We start from the raw sequence: 20,801 nt of genomic DNA, 5'->3' as shown, positions 1-20,801 counted from the left end.
ACTACCGTACAAACGCAAAAACTGGTCGAAATCCAGGATACTTGCAGGTATGCATTTCACACAACTGAAGTACCGTATTTACTCGCATAATCCTCGCACCTTTTTTTTCGCGAAAGACGATTAAAAGTTGAAAGGTGCAAGAGTTACACGGGGTAAACTTTCTGCGAAAACGCACAGAGCCATAAGAAAAATAAGGAAAAAACAGAGCTGCGGCAAATCGGGGTTCTCACACCAGTATGGGATGTACTAATTCAGACTTACCTTAACAATAACACCACGGGTTCAACACAAAGCAAGATTTATTTGCAGCACTAAACCCACTAGCAAGTAAAGTTTCTTGGATGCAAATGAAGTCTCCTGGCCGAACTACTCGGAGTCAGAGTCAAAACTGGAGTCTCTGATAGCCACCTCATGCGAGTCACCGCCAGCTTCAACATAGTCTCCATCACCACTGTTGCGCACCATGTGGTCATTCGTCCCGTCTAAGCGATTAGAAATCCTAGTTGTTTTGAAACTGTGGACTATGATTTCTGGGGAAAGCCGGGAAATCATGGACCGTGCCTCCGTAACCCACGTGCGATGGAGCTACACTGACGGTTTCCTTATTTTGCCTCCAGGAGTGATCGCATGGTTGCCTTCGGCCATCCATTCTGCATACAGCCTCCGAACATTACCCTTGAACGGTTTGTTTCTAGGAAACGTCATGAGGCTGCAGCATCGATGTCAGGCCGCCAAGAATAATGGCCAAATGAGTCCGCAGCTCCTCCAGCTTCGTCCGAACAGAGTCGACGAGATGACTGAGGAAGCTGTCGACGACCAGCAGCAACGGGTACAGACCCAAAGTACGCCTGGGCGGCGTCCCCAAGCGGTTTTCGCCCAGCCAACGTCTTTCTTTTAAAAATTACAAAAGATGGCAGCTTCCGCCCGCCTGCTAAAACAGCGAGCATGACTGTGCGCCGCTGCTTTTCTGTACCTGTTGTCCAGATGTGCACACTCCGCCAACGCCTCCTTTATTAAGATGATTGACGAATGGTTCATGTTGCCAGCTGAGTCGCCCTGCCTGGCGCGTCAGTCGGGAGTTATTAGAAATGTGCACTTATGCACGACCATTTTTGGAGGCTATGCTAAATATACAGCTGATGCACCGTCTGCCACAAGGGGCGCTAGTGACCGACAATGCTCCAAAATGAAGGAGGGAAAAGGTGTGGCAGCTGTTTTAATTCTAGAAATGTACTGAAGCGCAACTAACGAGACAATACTATCGTTGACGCTTTTATTTATTTATTTTTATTTGAACATACTGCAGACTTTTCACAGCCCATGCAAGAGTGGAGACAACATACATACTAAGCATCGAAAGAAAATACATACCGGAAGAACAAGAAAGAAGATATAATGTCAAACAGCTCATAATTCAAAATGGACACAATGTATTATGTTCATAAATGATTGAATAGTGTTACAGCACACAATATTGTTGTCTAGTCTATTCCAATGGTGGATAGCCGACGGGAAAAGGGAATGTTTGTGAGCGTTAACACGACTGAAAGGTTGGTGGATAGTTTTGAAATGGTTCAGTCGCGATGAGTGTTTGGGCGGGTCTAGCAGGTAATGAGATCGAGATATGTGGAATTGACCATGATATAATAGGTAAAGAAATTTTAGTCGCGAGATAATTCTGCGATGCGAAAGAGGTTTTAAGTTTGCCCTTGCAACCAAGCCTGCAGAACTGGATGGCCTCGAGAAGTCTGTATATACAAATCTAACTGCCAATTTTTGAATTCATGCTTTGAAAAAATACTCAGCTTGAGTTTCTTTCAATATACATGAATAAATTAAAAGCTATAAAGAATACATTTCTGTGCACCACCAACGCCCGGCATAGGAAATACTACGTTAGAAAAATATCTAGATTGCTCACGCATCGCTAAGTTCTGTGGACAGAGGGAGTTAGTTGCTTGTGTGCGAGCGCTTATCCTTCGGTGGGGAGAATCGTGTGCTTTGGCCTTTCACCGGAACGATTGCGTTAGTTGCCTGTGCCACAAAGGTCACTTCACTCACTGGGCAGGCCCCGTTTGTGAAAAGAGCGTGCATTTCAAACACAGCGAAGTAACAACTAGGACACTCGTTAGTTCGCACTGACATCTGCACCTGTGATTACATTTCGTGCGTCGTTTTTGTTTAAACAGCGCGTTAAGGGTCGAGCTGTAAACGTTGTTAGTTTGCTCTCGTCTTTTGTATATTGTTTTCGTGCGCCATTTTTGCCTGAGCAGTGCGCAGCACGTTTCGGTCTGCTAGCCGTTCTCAGCGTTACATTCCAAGTTGTTGCTATCTCATTCATTGCTTCGCCCTTGCAGCTAAACTGTGAATTTTTTAATTTACAAAACAGCAACTGAAGATGATGATGATATGTGGGGTTTAACGTCCCAAAACCACCATACGATTGTGAGAGACGCCATAGTGGAGGGCTCCGGAAATTTCGACCACCTAGCGTTCTTTAACTACACCCAAATCAGTGCACGATGTTACAAAACAGGAAACACTGCCACCCTAACTGGAGGTAGTACTGCACTTCAGGTTGTCCCCTTCCTTTCATGCAATTTTAGACCACAAGTATTTTGTTTTTGTGGTGCGAGACAATTTTCGATCTTGCTCATTCAACAAAACAAATAGAAAGCAAGTGGTCAGGTTAGTTACACACGATAGCATTGGCGTCGCTCCCCTTTGGGCAATACCCAAGGTTCTGATGATAAGCCATAGGGGCAGGAGAGAAGATGGCTGCTAAACCCGCATTAAAACAGCATGTTTGGCTCGCAATTCTCTCAGTATAACATGTGATGTATGGGCACAGTGAAGTAAACTTTACAGGCGTGGCATCAAATCATCGCCACTGAACCTCATGTTCAAAACCTTTTTTTTTTGTTTTGCTGAAGTAAGTTTTCTCTTACTGCTCTAGTATTGTATTTACTCACATAATTTCAGCACTTTCACAATTCTGGGGCTTCGAAAAGAGGATGTGCAAATTATGCGAGGATTTCGCAAACGCATACAAAATGTGCAACAGTCTTAATGTGCGAAGTATATACATTCAAGAAAATAAAGTAAATTGGAGCACAAGCAAAGTGTACTTGTTTATTTACCTGAATTGGCATGTACTTTAACCCATCAGATCCGGAATCGCTGATCGAGAGGTCCGATTGAGAATCATCGTCACAACAGCTGCCAGTGCCCTCCCAAAGCGCATCGCCATCGGTTCTGTCTAGCGTGTTCAAATGTCCCATTTTCTTGAAGCTATTCTAGACAATGCTGAGAGAAACTAGGTCCCCCGACACGGCAATACCGGAGGACCTAAACGTTCGCACATAATTGAAAAGTCCTTCTTCAATGGCAGTAAACTTGTATCAGCAAGCGAGCCCTCTCTTTCTTCCATACCGATTGCGCTGACCGTCATACGTAGGAGAACTTCACACTGAAGTGCTTGGTGGTGGCATTATTCCCATTTTCTTTGACAAACTTCCCAACTGCGATCTTCGATTTTGCCATATATATAATTACTGTAGCCTATCACAAGAGAACAGTAAAAATGCGAAGGACGGATGGCAGAACCTAAACTTCCGAAATCAACCAAGCATGTGTTGCAGCGTGGATGCAGAGAATGAGGGGAACAATTGGCATGACAGGCCCAACAGACCCTTGCACGCCTCCGGCGCCGAAAGTGGTGTGTGCCGTGACGCAAGCGTGCATTCACACAGTGGCAGAGATGGAGAGATAAAGAGAGACAAACAGTCATGCAGTTCCAACGACTCGTCCACAAGCTTGAGTGTTCGTGCACGGTGTTCTGGGCACCCTAGTTTAGGGGAAGTCTTCGGAAGAAGTGACTTAGCATTTGCAGCCTCTTTGACTGCGCTCACCTGATCGGCAGGGTGTGCGCTTGGCATGCCCCTCCGAAGAGTTGAGAGATCCACAGTCTCTTCATGCGTACGCCGGCGAGCTGGCTCAGCCGGGCCAGCGAGCACAAAATATGCGAGTAAATATTTTTTTTTCATAAAGCTGACAAAGTATCAGGGGTGTGCAATATATGCGATGGTGAAATTATGGGAGTAAATATGGTATTTGAACAGTCTTGTGGCACTTTCCATGCACAAATGAATCCTTCATCCACTACACTTGGCATAAAAAATCGACTTTCAATTTAACAACTTTCTGAGGAACTGCTCCATTAAGCAACTTCAAAGTACTTAACTTCATCTGAATATAAATTTTGCAGTGTAGTAGTTCAACATTTCATTTAGTCGGAACTTGGTCCTGCATTTTTATAAATGAGCCGTGCTGTTCTTTAAAAAATAAAACTTACCTGAGTTGTTTTGCCAGATCCAGTCTCTCCAACCAAAACAAGAATTTGATGGTTGTTGAGGTACTGGAAGAACTTGTCTCGATATTCCCACACTGGGAGTGCTATCCGCTTACGGAATAGCTCATAGTAACGGTTTGAATAGGGAAGACCAGTCAGGGCATTCAACTGCTGCGACTGGTAAAAAAAAAAAAACAAAAAAACAGAAGTCAAATCATTGCAAAAGTACCTTAATTGACAATATATGGCCAATATATGCACAAGAAACTGCAACACAAACTATGAAAAAAAAAGTTCTATGGTGCTAAAGCAGCGAGACATTTTGCTGACCAAATTATGCAATCATAACACATATGTCAAATTAGCCATAGCACTACCATAACAGCAAGATTTATTTTGTCAAATACTTAAATTACTAGTACATATAAAACCAAGATGTGAATACAAGCGTTCCAAAGAAAAAAACAAAATCCAATGCACGTCAAACATTCGCTGAATTAAGTAGGTAGTCAATTTCATGCAAAATTGCACATCAGAATGTGAGCCTAGTTTCCAATCAGAACACACCCCACCCTTTGAACCTGGTGAACTTATATAAAATGTTTGGAACACATTGTGGAAAGGAATAGAGTTCCGGGTATAAATACACCATACAACTATACTAGGAGTGGCGATGGCGTAGTGGTTAGAGCATCCGCCTCGCATGCAAGAAGTCCGTGGTTCAAATCCCGGTGCCGCGCAGTTCCCAACCGGATTAAAAAAAAAAAAATCCGCGTGTTGATGGAACTGCATTAAGAGGCCTGGGGTGCGGCCTCACCGGTAACCATCGCCGGGAATGCACTTCCTCACCAAAGAAGGACTGGCCACCCTGGTGCAGTATCTGGCCACTACCTCCCACATGCATACGTCAATTAACTCACGGCCCTCAGTCCCCAGCAGCTAGCTGCGAAGCAACTGACCACGATGGCGGATCTGCAACGCAGCAGAGGGTGCTAAGAATCTCTGGATCCGGACAGGCCGCCATTGGAAGCTGAACTTGGCAATGTTTAACGCTAGAACCTTATCTAGTGAGGGAAGTCTAGCTGTACTATTCGAGGAGCTAGAGGGTTTTAAATGGGATATAATAGGGCTCAGTGAGGTTAGGAGGACAGATGAGGCCTATACGGTGCTACAGAATGGGCACGTCCTTTGCTATCGGGGCTTGGCAGACAGAAGAGAACTGGGAGTGGGGTTCCTAATTCACAGAAACATAGCTGGCAACATAGAGGAATACTATAGCATTAATAAAAGGGTGGTAGGTATCGTAATTAAACTGAATAAGAGATACAAGATGAAGGTAGTACAGGCTTAAGCGCCTACATCCAGCCATGATGACGCTTCAGTTGAAAGCTTCTATGAAGACGTGGAATCGGCAATGAGTAAGGTAAAAACACAGTATACTATAGTGATGGGCGACTTTAATGCAAAGGTAGGGAAGAAGCAGGCTAGAGACCAGGCAGTAGGAGATTATGGCATCCGTACTAGAAACGCCAGAGGAGAGCTACTAGTAGAATTCGCAGAAGGCAATAATTTACGGATTTTGAATACCTTCTACCGAAAACGAGAAAACCGCAAGTGGACATGAAGGAGCCCTAATGGTGAAAATAAGAACGAAATAGACTTTATAATGAGAGCACACCCAGGAATCGTGCAGGATGTGGAAGTGGTTGGCAAGGTACGATGCAGTGACCATAGAATGGTACGGTCTCGAATTCGCCTAGACTTGAAGAAGGAATGACAGAAACTGATACGCAAGAAGCAAATCAATGAGCTAGCACAGAGAGGGAAAGTACAAGAATTCAGAGTGTCGCTGCAGAACAGGTACTTGGCTCTAAGTGAGGAAACCAACCTCAGCGTAGATACAATGAATGATAATCTGACGAGTATCATTACGGAGTGTGCAGTGGAAGTTGGAGGCAGGGTAGTTAGACAGGACACTGGCAAGCTTTCCCAGGAAACGAAGAACCTAATTATCTAAGCGTCAAATCATGAAAGTGTCAAGTACAAGAGACAAAATAGAACTGCCAGAGCTTTCAAAGTTGATTAATAGACGTAAGGTATGCGATGTAAGAAGGTATAACATGGAGAGAATTGAACACGCTCTGAAAAACGGAGGAAGCGTCAAAGCAGTGAAGAGGAAACTTGGGATAGGCAAAAGTCGGATGTATGCACTAAGGGACAAAGAAGGCAAAATAACTACCAATATGGATAGGATAGTTAAAATAGCGGAAGAGTTTTACAGAGATCTGTACAGTAGCCGAGACAACCACGACCTTAATACTATAAGAACTAGCAGTAACCCAGATGACACCCCACCAGTAATGATAGAAAAAGTCAGAAAAGCTTTGGAGAGCATGCAAAGAGGCAAAGCTGCTGGTGAGGATCAGGTAACATCAGATCTGCTGAAAGATGGAGGACAGATTGTGTTAGAAAAACTAGCCACCCTATTTACGAGGTGTATCCTGACGGGAAGAGTACCAGAGTCTTGGAAGAACGCTAACATCATCTTAATACATAAGAAAGGAGATGACAAGGACTTGAAGAATTACAGGCCGATCAGCTTGCTCTCTGTAGTATACAAGCTATTTACAAAGGTAATTGCTAACAGAATAAAGAAAACATTAGAATTCAATCAACCAAAGGAACAAGCAGGATTTCGAACAGGCTACTCAACAATTGACCACATTCATACTATCAATCAGGTAATAGAGAAATGCTCAGAGTATAACCAACCACTATACATAGAATCAATCAGGTAATAGAGAAATGCTCAGAGTATAACCAACCACTATACATAGCCTTTATAGATTACAAGAAGGCGTTTGATTCAGTAGAAATATCAGCCGTCATGCAGACACTGCGGAATCAGGGCATAGATGAAGTATATATAAACATTCTGGAAGAAATCTACAGGGGATCAACTGCTACCATAGTGCTTCATAAAGAAAGCAACAGAATACCAATCAAGAAGGGTGTAAGGCAGGGGGACATAATCTCCCCAATGCTATTTACCGCGTGCTTACAGGAGGTCTTCAGAAGCCTAGAATGGGAACAGTTAGGGATAAGAGTTAATGGAGAATACCTTAGTAACCTGCGCTTCGCCGATGACATTGCATTGCTGAGTAACTCAGGGGACGAATTGCAACTCATGATTACGGAGTTAGACAAGGAGAGCAGAAAGGTGGGTCTTAAAATCAATCTGCAGAAAACGAAAGTAATGTACAACAACCTCGGAAAGGAGCAGCGCTTCGAGATAGGTAATAGTGCACTTCGAGTTGTAAAAGACTATGTCTACTTAGGGCAGGTAATAACCGCAGAGCCGAACCACGAGATTGAAGTAACTAGAAGAATAAGAATGGGGTGGAGCACATTCGGCAAGCACTCTCAAATTATGACAGGTAGATTGCCACTATCCCTCAAGAGGAAGGTATATAACAGCTGTATCTTGCCGGTACTTAGCTACGGGGCAGAAACCTGGAGACTTACAAAGAGGGTTCAGCTTAAATTGAGGACGACGCAGCGAGCAATGGAAAGAAAAATGGTAGGTGTAACCTTAAGAGACAAGAAGAGAGCAGAGTGAATTAGGGGACAAACGGGGGTCAAGGATATCATAGTTGAAATAAAGAAGAGGAAATGGACATGGGCCGGGCATGTAGCGCGTAGACAGGATAACCGCTGGTCATTAAGCGTAACTAACTGGATTCCCAGAGAAGGGAAGCGGGTTAGGGGGAGACAGAAGGTTAGGTGGGCAGACGAGATTAAGAAGTTTGCGGGTATAAATTGGCAGCAGCAAGCACAGGACCGGGTTAACTGGCGGAACATGGGAGAGGCCTTAGTCCTGCAGTGGACGTAGTCAGGCTGATGATGATGATGATGATGACAACTATACTGAACAGTTCATGGCTGCACACCAGCACAATTCGAACCAATATATGGTTTGAGCAGTTGGCAGGTCATTAAAACATTGCCAAACCACCACTGCCTCCTTGGTTGGCACCCCATAAAAATGTGCAGACACTAAATAAGTTGCAAGGTAAATGAAAGTTTCATTGTTTATCACGTGGTTCTTGGATGATGTGGTTTTTACCCCTCACTCCTGGACTCAGCCACCAGCCGAACTTGATCCAGAGTTGCTAGTTGTCCCCCTAGGTCCGAAATGGGTATGTTTAGCTCCTACGAATTATGTGTTAGATGGTTACTACTATGCTAACCTAATTTATATTTGAGCACTCGGGGTTCTCTGTTGCTTTTCCATGATATGTGGCAGTGTGGAGCTGCCCCCTCCAATGGCACATGTTTGGATACATGGCTAGTAATATTCTAAGGCAGCTGTCTCAAAACATGCAACCTGCAAGTGGCATGTGGCCCGGGGGACTCGCTTGTGCCCTGTGACCTTTACATGACTAGCTTCGACCCATTTTTTTAAAGACGATAGTCTTTCTTAGGGACCTTCGACGAAAAAATTTTGGTGTGTCTGACTGTCTGTACATTTGTCTGTTTGTCCGCCCTAACGATACCTTAAATGGCATTAAACAGCCAACCCCATTTGCAGTGCCCACCAATATTGCTCAATGTTTAGCTTTCATAGTTGTGAGATTGTCAATTAAAAAGCAATTATTGCACATATCTGAGGCCCCACAACAACGATTCGATGTTTTCTATGTCTGCCTTCATACTAGAAGAGGCAAACACAAGTAACTCTAAGGTGTGTAGAGTTTAATCGCGCTGCGCTGACAGTGCAACGCGATGCTCAAAAAAGTGTTTCCAACGCTTTGCTACGACGTCACGGTGTTGGCACCTGGCCGTCGCTTTGCGTTCTACACCTTATCACCTGCGAGACTGGCGGGCATCTTTCTCCACGGGCTGCACGCCTTCGTTTTCGAAGATAACTACCAGATGGCACTTGTGTCTAACGTACCTAGATGCGCTCGTTCCCCTCCGCCACACGCTGGAGGCACTCTAACGCAGTGCCTGCAGAATACCATTCACCGATTTTCTTGCACAGAACATCAAATAAACGTTTTGTTCACTCTCTCCAGACGCGAGATTATCGTCTTTCGACGACATTTACAGTGTAACATGTAGATTCGGGCCAATTTTTTTTCAAGTCTTCTTCATAGACTATCCATGAGCCGCACAGGCGTGATTGCTTTACAGCACTGTTTTCGTGAGGCACTTCAAGTCGTGAAACATAACTGAGAAACAAAAATTCTATTTCAGAATCATCATCGAAGTTTTAGTCATTTTGGAGATCAGTACCCACAAGTTGAAATTCTGGAACCAAATCTCCTTTAGATATGGCCTGTGAAAAAGATATTCGAAAGGATTGCGTTGACGTGGCAGTTTTCTGACAATTCGTGTAGACCTCACTTCCACACCATGCCGAGCCCTTTTACCCGGAAGACACACACTGATGTCCGCAACTCCAGCCACTTCGTGCAGCTAGCGTCAGAGGTGAGCATCGACGGTGACGAGAGCCTGGTCTCGTTCGACCAGGCTCTCGTCACTCGACGATTTCATTGCTCCCCAATGTGCCAGTGCCCCTAGCTGTGTCCTCTGCCCATGCTGCGCATGAGGGTGACGCAAGCCTGACTGAAAGGACTCCTATGGCTGTTGAGGAGCTCTGCCGTCTACTGCGATTCTGCCTATCTAGTACGTACTTCTCTTACAAAGGAACCTTTAGACAGAACAGTAGAACCGGGATGGGAGCTTCCATCTCCGTCACGATGGCAAACCTGACCATGCAGCACATAAAAGAGAAAACACTCATCTCCTTCTCGCCGCAGCCCAAGCTGTTTCTTCGTTATATAGAATATTGTTTCTGCGTCATGAAGACGTCTGGAATTTAAAACTTCAGACAGCATCTAAATTCCATGCACCCAGTCTAACAATTCATGGGCCAAGTGTGAAAGCGACCGCAGCCTGCCCTTTCTCGACGACCAGGTGGCAAGAAAGCGCAACGGCTTGAAGTTCTCCGTTCACAGGAAGTCAACGTACATCGGCCACTACCTTCAATATAATTCATCTCGTCATTACTCCAGTGACCCAAGAACATATGCTCCAATGACATGGAGCGAAAGAATGAAGAGGCCCACGTAATGGCACACCTCAGAAAAAACGAATACCCAAAAAACTTCATACGAGCAGTCACCCGTCGTGCAAAGCACAACCAAGGCTATGGAAAAACCAATCTGTATTGGCAGCCCTCTAAAACGTGTACCGGTCACATACATCCAAGGAACCAGTGAAATGTTGGCACAGGTCTTCAGAAGAGAAGAGGTTCGCGTCACGAATGTGCCTTCTTGTACGCTGGGCTGCCTTTCCCTGTCCTGAAGACCGGCGAACAGTGCACAGGACTCTCATTATGCACGCGCCTTTCTCGTACGCTGGGCCACCTTCTCCTCCGTCCTAAAGACCAGCGAACAGTGAACAGGAGTCTCGGTGTCGTTCACTAAATCCCGTGCAGCGAGTGCCCTTCTTTGTATATCGGGAGACAAAAACTTAACAGAACGACTCAAACAACAAGCCAACAATATCCGGAAGCTCTACAAAGAGCGCAGCGTCGTTGCCGAGCACTCAGAGGCATATGACCACCAGATAAACTTCGCCGCAACGACCATCCTTGAAAGCGAGACTAACTGGAAAAGGTTACTACTCAAGTCGTGCCATATACAACAAACAGCCAAAAACATCAACCGTTCTCTTGACACCCTTCTCCCAGTGTATGCACACGGACTACGCTCCACGGCGAAACGGAAGAAGGGGGCCTAGAGATGTGCACGGGCTGCAATTTCGCAGCACGGCCTATCCCGGGCACGATGCTTGCCGGAGGTAGGTTAGCTCGGCGTCTCATACTGAAGGCCTGGCCCGGCCCGATGAACGACACAATAAAGAACATGGCAACAGAAAAATGAAAATGCGTTTATTAGGAAAAAAAGCGTGCCGTTCATTCCTGTAGGCTTTTTTTGCATTGTTGATAAAAGTCGAGACTGAATGAAAAACCATTCACAAATTATCATGCAGAAACAAAAGGTTATCCATCGATCCGGGCTTCAATCGAGTGCGTCATTCCTGCATTACGAATCCTGCAGCCCTGAAGTTGCGCTCGCTGCTGGAGCTTGTAGCTGGAATCGCCAAGATCTTCCTTGCAAATTTGGCAAGTGTCGGATAGTTCTTTTCTTTCCCTTTCCAAAACTCGAGAAGTTCCGATTCGGAGCATGCGCACTTAGTGATTCAACTTCATCCCGGTTTCTTTCTAAAGAAAGCACACATATGAACTACAAGAATTCCAGCACATCATCTATATTTTTGGCTTTATTTGGGCTTTTCATTAGGCTCGAGCCCAGCCCGATAATTCAACAAGGAAGCTCGAGCCCGTCCTGGCCCGCGGGCCGGGCTCGAGCTTTCGGGCTACGCGGAGCCCGTGCACATTGCTAGGGGGGCCCACTAATCGTTCGTGAGTGCCTTGAAGACGCCGCTGCAACGTAGCCCCAGTCCCCCCCCCCCCTCCCCCTGAGGAAGCAACCAAGTATGTTCCGAAACGTTGGGTTTGCGCATTTTCACAAATTTTTTAGTTGGGAGTTAAAAACATTTCCCACTCGTTCTTTATTTCTGGCCAGCTGTGCTGCTCAGTTCCAAATGTGCTGGCTGGCCACTGGTTTAAGTTGGTTTCACGATCGAAATAAAGACGTCCAACGAGCACGGCGAGACCTGCACAGGCAGCAGTTTCACCACATCGTGTCAAACTCATTCAACGTGGGCATTTAGGCTTAGCTTTACTGTAAACATACCCAAGAATGCTGTGCAGCACAATTACGGGGCATCTACTTTTACTGGGAAATATCAAACTTTTGCACGGCGAAATCTTCATTTGTCTGAAGACGCTGTTTGCACTGCGCAATGCCAATAGCTGCAAAGGCTTGGTCGCAATGTCTACATAAGGGTACACGGAGTTACTCACAAAGGATAAAAATCACTTTTCTAGATGTTGTCGCCAGTTCCCTAGTGAATCAAAAGACTACAAACGGCATGCTAAACTTTCAACAATGGAGGCACATGTGGTGCAGCAATGCAGACTTGTTGGGCTGAATATAATGACAAAATGCGCGTCACTGGAACAGATCGAGGGGCATCAGTGGCATTATAAAAAAGCTCTATTAGTGTGTGTTGTGATCAAGAATATTTTTGGGCCTTGAACAATCCAATGCCATATAAACAGGTGGACTAGTGAACTTCAGTTAGTGCAAGCTGTACTCGAATGTGCGTAACAAGGCTCAGGAATAAGCAATTGTAGCAAAATGGCACAACTGGCGCAGTTGGACCACCACTGTGAGTTGGGTATGAGCTTTCTGGTTTTCACTGTGACTATAGCAACTGCCCTCGCATTTAGGGGATTAAAGTTGGTTTATATTAATACATAAGACTCCACTTTGCCTTCCCCATATGCCACAGATAATTGATTGATATGTGGGGTTCAACGTCCCAAAACCACCATATGATTATGAGACGCCGTAGTGGAGGGCTCCGGAAATTTCAACCACCTGGGGTTCTTTAACGTGCGCTCAAATCTGAGCACACGGGCCTACAATTTTCCGCCTCCATCAGAAATGCAGCCGCCGCAGCCTGGATTCGATCCCGTGACCCGCAGGTCACGGGATCGAATAGAGTACCTTGGCCACTAGACTACTGCGGCGGGGCTTTGTTCTTGCTTGTGGCCTTTATTCGAACAAATCGATGCATATTACAATGCTGTTTAGCACTCGTTTCATGCAATTTGTTTACCAAACAATGTGACTAGTTTTTTCCCTTTTTCCCCTGAGATGCTCCCTGTGCATTTTTTCAATAATGATGCTATCGTAATGTTACATCTGCTTTTATGTACTAGGTCCCCGAGCTTCTCGTTGAGGCAGTGCATGCTTAAAGGGGCCCTGCAACACTTTTTGAGCATGGTCAGAAAACGCTGCCAATCGGTAGTAGAAGCTCCCGAGAACACGCGAGCTAAATATTATAGTGCAACATGCAGCCTGGAATTCACAGTTAGCTAAGAACTCCTTATCTCGAGAAATGATGGAAGAGGCTCAAAAATCACATGTAGAAGGCCATCTATCAGCCATTGGCTGATTTGAACATGGTGCGCTCGGTCGTTACAGGGAAAGCTGCACGTTCGATCTCATGAAAAAACAACTGTGTATTCGAAGAAAAAAAAAAGGAAAAACTGCTTAAGGTCACGAGGTGCGTGTGAAGTATTTTCTTTGCCCCTGCCATGCGATTGCAGCGCATGACAATTCTTTGCAACTCCTCTTGTACGAGACGGGTGCTTAAAATTTTTGTGGCGTTGAGCTCATGAGGCAATAAGCTTTTTCAGTGAATCCATTCCGTGGTTACTTGAAAAACTGTTTCAGGGCCCCTTTAAACATAGAGTTTATTACACACTTACCTAGAGGTTAATGTCGCAGTGAGCTGCTGGATGCAAGGGAATGACAGGATATGTGAGCTTTGTTTGACCTTGACTCGTATCTGTTTACTTTGAAAACGCATCTGGCTTCGTGTTAAAATGATTGATTTCTAACTAAAAGAGCACGTAATAAGCTATTTATTTTTGTCATTGCACAGAAACGTGTTTTATCTAACACTGGAACCTTCTGCGTCGATGTACATTTTTACGAAGCCTAAGAAGGAACCAATGGCCGCTAAACTTCGCAGGCAGACGACAAAGCCCGTTCGCTCTGCCACTTTCATGTCATCTGTTTCTTTCACCTTTTGGTTGTGCTATCAAGGTGAGTCGACTTTTATTTTAGAATACACGTGAATGAGATCCGCTTTTAAACGTTTTGTTTTGGAGATCCTTTATTTACACAGTCGTATTTGCTTTTGAGCCGAAGCCTTGCTCAACAGCAGCCAACACAAGCCTTGCAGACACATATACAGTCATTCCCAGCGCTCCGAGGCCCTTTAAGAAATTCGCATAGACAGTGCATTCGCATTTAAGAAATTCGCATAGACCATCTATCGGCCTGGCACAAACAAGAACATAATCGGTCCCTACCCGCCAAGCGCTCGCTAAGCGGCGTTCACTCACCTAAAGTATTCTTGCATCGTGCGCACGCGACCGCAGTTTATTCAGCGAAATTAAATTGTGACCTTGGTGGCCCTGAGAACAAAATTCACATGTATTGACGCGTCGGCGTGGTTATTGCGGGTGACAGACGCCCTCAAATCCGACTTTGGTGCAGTTTGGCGCAATTTCCGTTGATATTATCAGGATGGCGCAGTAAATCTGATTTGGCGCACAGGAGTGGGATCACTGAGAAGCGATTGGCTCCTCTAATGTTTTATGGCGACAGCGTTAAAGAGCTTGTTTCGCACAAATTCCAGCATGAGCGTCGGTGTCGTTGGTTGTGAGCGAAAAATCATTCTGTCCATAACCAAAAAATTGAGATACAAATAAAATTTTTAAAACTAAAAATTTCTGTGTTCGAGTGAAGATCGAACCCAAACCGCCTTGCATGGCAAGCAGGTGTCCTACCACACAGCTGCGGGATCTGTTGAAACTGCTTTGAAAAAAAAAAAAAAAAAAAAGCCACACAGCTGCGGGATCTGTTGAAACTGCTTTGAAAAAAAAAAAAAAAAAACTACATGAATGTCATGTGGCGAATGGAGTCCTTTAACCCATTATATAGTGCTCAACAAGCGTAGAATCGCACCAGGCATCAAGATGTGAATTGAACAAGTGGGTGTTTCAAAAGCAAACCCACTACATAGGCATTCAGACATCCTTAATCATCATCAGCAGCAGAAGCATCAACAAAGTGAATGGCTGCAAAGGTTTGCGTGTTGTCCTGCAGCCACATAGTGAGCCCTTCACTGATTTGCAGAAGAAATACTCATAGCATAGAAAGCACTTAACAACAGTGCTTACAATCAGCATTCAATATTACTTTAAAACTGCTAATGTTACGAGCACAGTTGTTCGTTTCCTTGAGGCACGGTTGAGGCATGCACAGAGAACAGAAGCAAGATTGCAGTTCAGAAGGCAATGCGCACGCCTAATTACATTGCCGCGACATACTCTTTAAGGAAAAGCTCAAGCGTCTTCCTATTTTTCCCAATCATTATGCAATATTTATAAACTAGGTGACTACCCAGCTCCACCACGAACAGTAAAATACACACACAGCAAAAATAATATTACACAACACTTACCACTGGCACTGTCAGTGAATTATGGCAGTTGTCCACCTTCTCTTTGCTTCGGTCCTCCCGATCATAATCAATATCCCGATCTCTGCATTAATGGTGCAAAAAAATGAATATAAACTAGAAGTCACAGTACACTGCAGGCTGAATTCTTATATAGCGATTAACACGGCAAACATGACTTTTTAAAATTCTTGCACCTGACATTGCTGCTACTTTCGGATAACATGTTTTATCGATACATTTTTTTTTTTTTAAAGAGCAGCTGGTCAAAGGGATGCTAAAGGCAAATGAAAATTTATTTTTGATGCCTAAAACATGAATATTGCCAACAGCAGTGCTCTGCTAATCAAGAAATTAAGCTAAATATAAGACTCCATATGCACCATGAGTGGGACAATTTGGAATGATTCCAATGACGTCAAAAGTCCCAAACACAACTGATCATTTGTAATCAAACCAGCTACAATAAAAAAGAGCCTTCAGTGGATTTAGAGACAATAAAATGCTGCTTGTTCACTTCTGTTTGATTAATGGAAATAATAATGGCTTGGCGTAACCATAACAAATGGTGCGAGTAGTTCACGAGTTTCGTTTTTCCTGAACTATGCTTCACTCGCGTGTTCGCGTCTCAGTGGTAGTTTCGGTATCGCATACTGCTGCATGTGCTTTGTCCGCTCACTAAAGTCGCTGTGACAGAAAGTTCTACTAAATGTCACGTGCATGCGATGTAGCCAGACGCCAGAATGTTGCACCCCACTTGAGCTGCAGCAAAGAAACCAGCTTGACCTAATGGGTGCCACAAACTGATCCCCCACACTCCAAGGAACCGAGTACCATTCTTCTGTGCCAGTGTGCAAAACAGTCAAAAATCTGCATTTGTGCTTGGTGCACTTTTATGTGGAGGATTACGAGATCCACCGCAACTTGGACAAGGCTTGCAATGTGCCCTTCCAAGCAGTGCTCTGCTGCTACTAGTGTCAACAGCCACGCCGTAAAGGTGGACGTTGGGCAAGGACACTGCCATGCCAGAAGGCCTGTTGAGCAGGTGAGGTGAAGTTCGCTAACACCGTGCAAACCACTGAAACGATACTTCAACATAAACTTTTATGGAAAAAAACAGACTACGAGGTTCCTGGACCTCGATTTCCACAATCAGTCTACTTAATATTTGCCTGTCCCTTGAATGAGCAATAGCATCAAACTTACTGATGTCAAGATTTTTGCATCCACGAGTAGATATCGTCTTCCTAGTAACAATTTATGAACCAAAACACAACTGAGGGACAAATAACTATTCGTTTTATTGATTTATATCCCCGCTATCTAGCAATATTCAAAACGGCTGGCAAGCCCGCCACATTTAGTGCCGACAGTGCTTCCTCGCGGTCACCTCTAGATCATGCCCCAACTACCTTACCCCAGCTGACCCCTTTTCCACAGAAAGGAGTGACGTGAGGCTAATATTTCATCTGCTAGGTGCACATGTCCAGTTATTCCTTGTAACCAGCATTGCCATCGTCTATCAGTGTTGAATACGACAGTCTGGAGTTTGAAATCGCCGTGATTTGCAATGTCACGAATCATTTTTGCTTCAATTGACCCTTTGTAGACCAGCAATTTCAAAAGTAGCAACGAGGAGGTGCCCCGGTACACATGCTACAGCCATACTCGCTCATGTGTTTAAATTCGCTATATTAGAGTTTTGATGTGTCTAGCATTCCGCCATACACTAAGGTGTCTATAGTATATCGGCAGAGAGAATACACACCAACAGAGAAATCGAATACGTTAAGTTTCTCTATAAGAATTCTGTGCTTTCCAGGTTCTTCACGCCTCCAGATGGCCCCAATCTGGCCTCTCACGGTTACGGCGGTAGTAAACCGGTATTAAGTGAGCGCAAAGAACTAAAATTCACGATTAATAATAACTGCACGTTACTAGTTAGCAATAATATTTGTCTATGCACTACTACACTAACATGAAGAGAGAAAGAGCATTTGAAGAAGTCGGCACCACGATAAGAATACTCTGATCGTCGACATCATCGCTACTTGCCCCGCCGCGGTGGTCTAGTGGCTAAGGTACTCGGCTGCTGACCCGCAGGTCGCGGGTTCGATTCCCAGCTGCGGCGGCTGCATTTCCGATGGAGGCGGAAATGTTGTAGGCTTGTGTACTCAGATTTGGGTGCACGTTAAAGAACCCCAGGTGGTCAAAATTTCCGGAGCCCTCCACTACGGCGTCTCTCATAATCAAATGGTGGTTTTGGGACGTTAAACCCCACAAATCAAATCGACATCATCGCTACTAGCGCATAGTCGCTCAAGATGGTATGTGTAGAATGTGTCGCAACGAGCACGTAGCACTAGTGTTGACGTTGCAGGGCACTAAATATCCCCTTAAGCTTACCTATGCTGTTTGCCGTCGAAAGAAAATAACTTCAATGTGATGGACGCCATTCAATTGGCCAAAGAAGACCTATGCATATCAAATAATCAAATTGAGGGCACAGCTGGATTTTAAAGTTCAATGTCAGTACCCCTTAAACAGTCAAACAGCTTTTATTTCCCACATCTTAATTTACAAGCGTCTTTTTAGATCCCTGTCCCTACAAACAACGAAAATGTCTTAAAGGGGCCCTGATACACTTTTTCAAGTAACCATGGAGTGAATTCACTGGAAAAGCTTATTGCCTTACGAATTCAAATTCAACGCCGCTAGAATTTTAAGAATCCGTACAGTGCAAGTGGAGTTACAAAGATCGCATGCTGCAATTGCATTCTCTCTGCTCTCGTCCCGACGAAAGCGCTGGAAGCTAAGCAGGGTGGGATGGCAGGGCCACAAAAAAATGTCACGCATTCCTCGTGGCCTTGAGGACTTTTTTTCTTCAAATGCACGGCTTTTTCAGTGTGATCGCACGCGCAAGCGTGGATAAGTAGCGGCCTCTTGCGGCAATCTCTGTAACGAGTTAGCGCGCCATGTTCAAATCACTCAATGGCTGATAGATCGGCTACGAGTGATTTTTGGGCTTATTCTGTGATTTGTCGAGAGAAGAGAAAGCAATTTTCAGCTGACTTGGATCATTTATTGTGAATTCCAGGCTGCGTGCTGCGCTATAATATTTGGCTCGTGTGTTGTTGGGAGCCTCTACTATCGATCGGCAGCGTTTTCTGACCATGCTCAAAAAGTGTTGCAGGGCCCCTTTAAGCATGAGGTGTAGCTGCATAATACATGTAGAGGCAGCCTTTCTACAGGCACAACGAAACAAATGGTAACAAGTACACAGCCATGACACTTTGAAAGTGATGGCAATTTTTATTTCCTGATGCATTAAAGGGACCATGATACCAAAAGTTTCATGGGTGAATCATGGCTCGCCAATTCATACACTCTCCACAAGCTGGCAAAACTTGAGTACATTCATTGTGGTCGAAAACTTGAATTTTCTTGCTGCTGTAGTTCAATGGTACAGTAGTGCTGCAACTAGGATGGGTGACAAAATCAACAGACACCTCCTGAAAAGACTTCATTGGGTAACATAAGCAATTACCAGAGCCATGCTTTTAACAAGCTCGCTGCAACAAGCTATCTCGAGGTCTTGTTTTACGTGCTGAGTGACCCACCGATGGGCCACTCCGCATATCTTTCATTACAAGCAGGTGCATGGTCGTAACATCGCGGCCACACAGGAGGAGCACAGCCCGTGACCATTTCTGCAGTGAAAGTTGAGAGTGCAAAAAAACAAAGCAGTTGCTAATATATGCCATGGCAGCCATGCGAAATCTCAATATTTCCTTTAAGAACCTAATACAGTCGAGCCCGACTATATCGAATCCGTTTATATCAAATTATCCCGAATATCGAACAATTCCTAAACACGGTAAGTTTACGTTGATAATATAAAATAGCAACGACAACTGATATATCAAACTCCATGTGCCTCAAAAGTGCCCCAGCAGGTTGGCTTTCTCTCGCGGTGGCGGGGAAAACTGCCGGCGCCATCCTAGAAAAAGTTGGTTAGACCCGGTTGTGCACGGGTGAACACCCCTCTCCAAGAAATGATCCTGGCCAGCTCGCAGCGCTTACAGCCAATCAGAGGCCGTCGTGCTTTCTCCGAGGCGCGGAGGCGGTAGAATTGAGCGCCATTTTTTCTTTCTTTATGCTTGTGTGCCTGCTGCTGCCGATTCAGCGTGGTCTGTGGTGTTGCCCGTTGGTGCTCTGTGAACTGTATTGGCGCGCTGTCATCATGGCTTGCGCAAAGAGGCGAAATTTGCCGTTCGCCGCGAAACTCGAAATCATCAATCGGGTTGAGCGCGGTGAAAAGAAGTCCGACGTCGCCGCCGCGTACAAAATTCCAAGGAGCACCTTGAGTACTATCCTGAAGAACAAGGCAGACATCAGGGCCAAGTCGGACAAAAGGCCAGGTGCCCGTGGCACCCGACGTGTGCGCGCTGCTGTGTACGAAGATGTTGAAGCGGCCGTTTACAAGTGGTTTGTGGACGTTCGGTCACGAAACATCCCAGTGTCCGGCCCTATGATCGAGCAAAAAGCCAAGGACCTTGCTTTACTGCTTGGCAAGAATGATTTCCAAGGCGGTTCAGGCTGGCTTCAGCGGTTCAAAGAACATCGTTGGCAAAGCTGTTACAGGTGAAAGCAGAGCGGCGGATCTGGACAGCGTAGAAAAATGGCTTGAGGAAAACTGGCGAAATATCGCAGCAAGATATAGAGCCCAAGATACCTTCAATGCGGATGAAACCGCTCTATTTTGGCAAATGTTGCCAAACAAGACGCGACAAGACAAGTGGCGGCAAGGCAAACAAAGCTCGTGTGTCCTTGCTGTTGGCAGCTAATTTAGACGGATCGAAAAAGCTTCGACCTCTGGTTATCGGGAAAAGCACGGCACTGCGGTGTTTTCGAAATGCGCTGTCGCTTCCACTTACCTACCGAGCAAACTCAAAAGCGTGGATGACCGGGGAACTTTTCAGCAGATGGCTATCGTCGTGGAATGACGATTTGGTAGGCGAAAATCGCAAGGTGTGCCTGTTTGTGGACAATTGTTCATCGCACCACTACAGTACGGCCTTCAGCAACATCGAGCTGCGTTTTTTGCCCCCGAACACTACGTCTGTACTGCAACCACTCGATCAAGGCGTTATACGCGCAATGAAAGCCGGCTATCGGAAGCGCCTGGTGGAGAGGCTGCTGCAGAACCTTC

The 20,801-nt window shown here is 45.2% G+C and overlaps 1 protein-coding gene across 2 annotated transcripts in view; it reads right to left on the bottom strand.

Moving 5' to 3' along the window:
- The window catches only part of Dhx15 (DEAH-box helicase 15), a 100,593-nt gene that overhangs the window by 75,829 nt on the left and 3,963 nt on the right, over positions 1-20,801 (bottom strand). For both annotated transcript variants that reach the window (XM_037427395.2, XM_037427394.2), the window contains exons 2-3: positions 15,593-15,674; positions 4,355-4,528 (exon numbers count right to left, since the gene is read on the bottom strand). In XM_037427395.2, the coding sequence (XP_037283292.1) occupies positions 4,355-4,528; positions 15,593-15,674 (256 nt within the window). The remainder of the gene's footprint in view (positions 1-4,354; positions 4,529-15,592; positions 15,675-20,801) is intronic.

Source organism: Rhipicephalus microplus, chromosome X (assembly GCF_043290135.1).
Source record: "Rhipicephalus microplus isolate Deutch F79 chromosome X, USDA_Rmic, whole genome shotgun sequence".
In the NCBI taxonomy this organism is placed as follows: Eukaryota; Metazoa; Arthropoda; class Arachnida; order Ixodida; family Ixodidae; genus Rhipicephalus; species Rhipicephalus microplus.
This window is presented reverse-complemented; position numbering and strand designations above follow the sequence as displayed.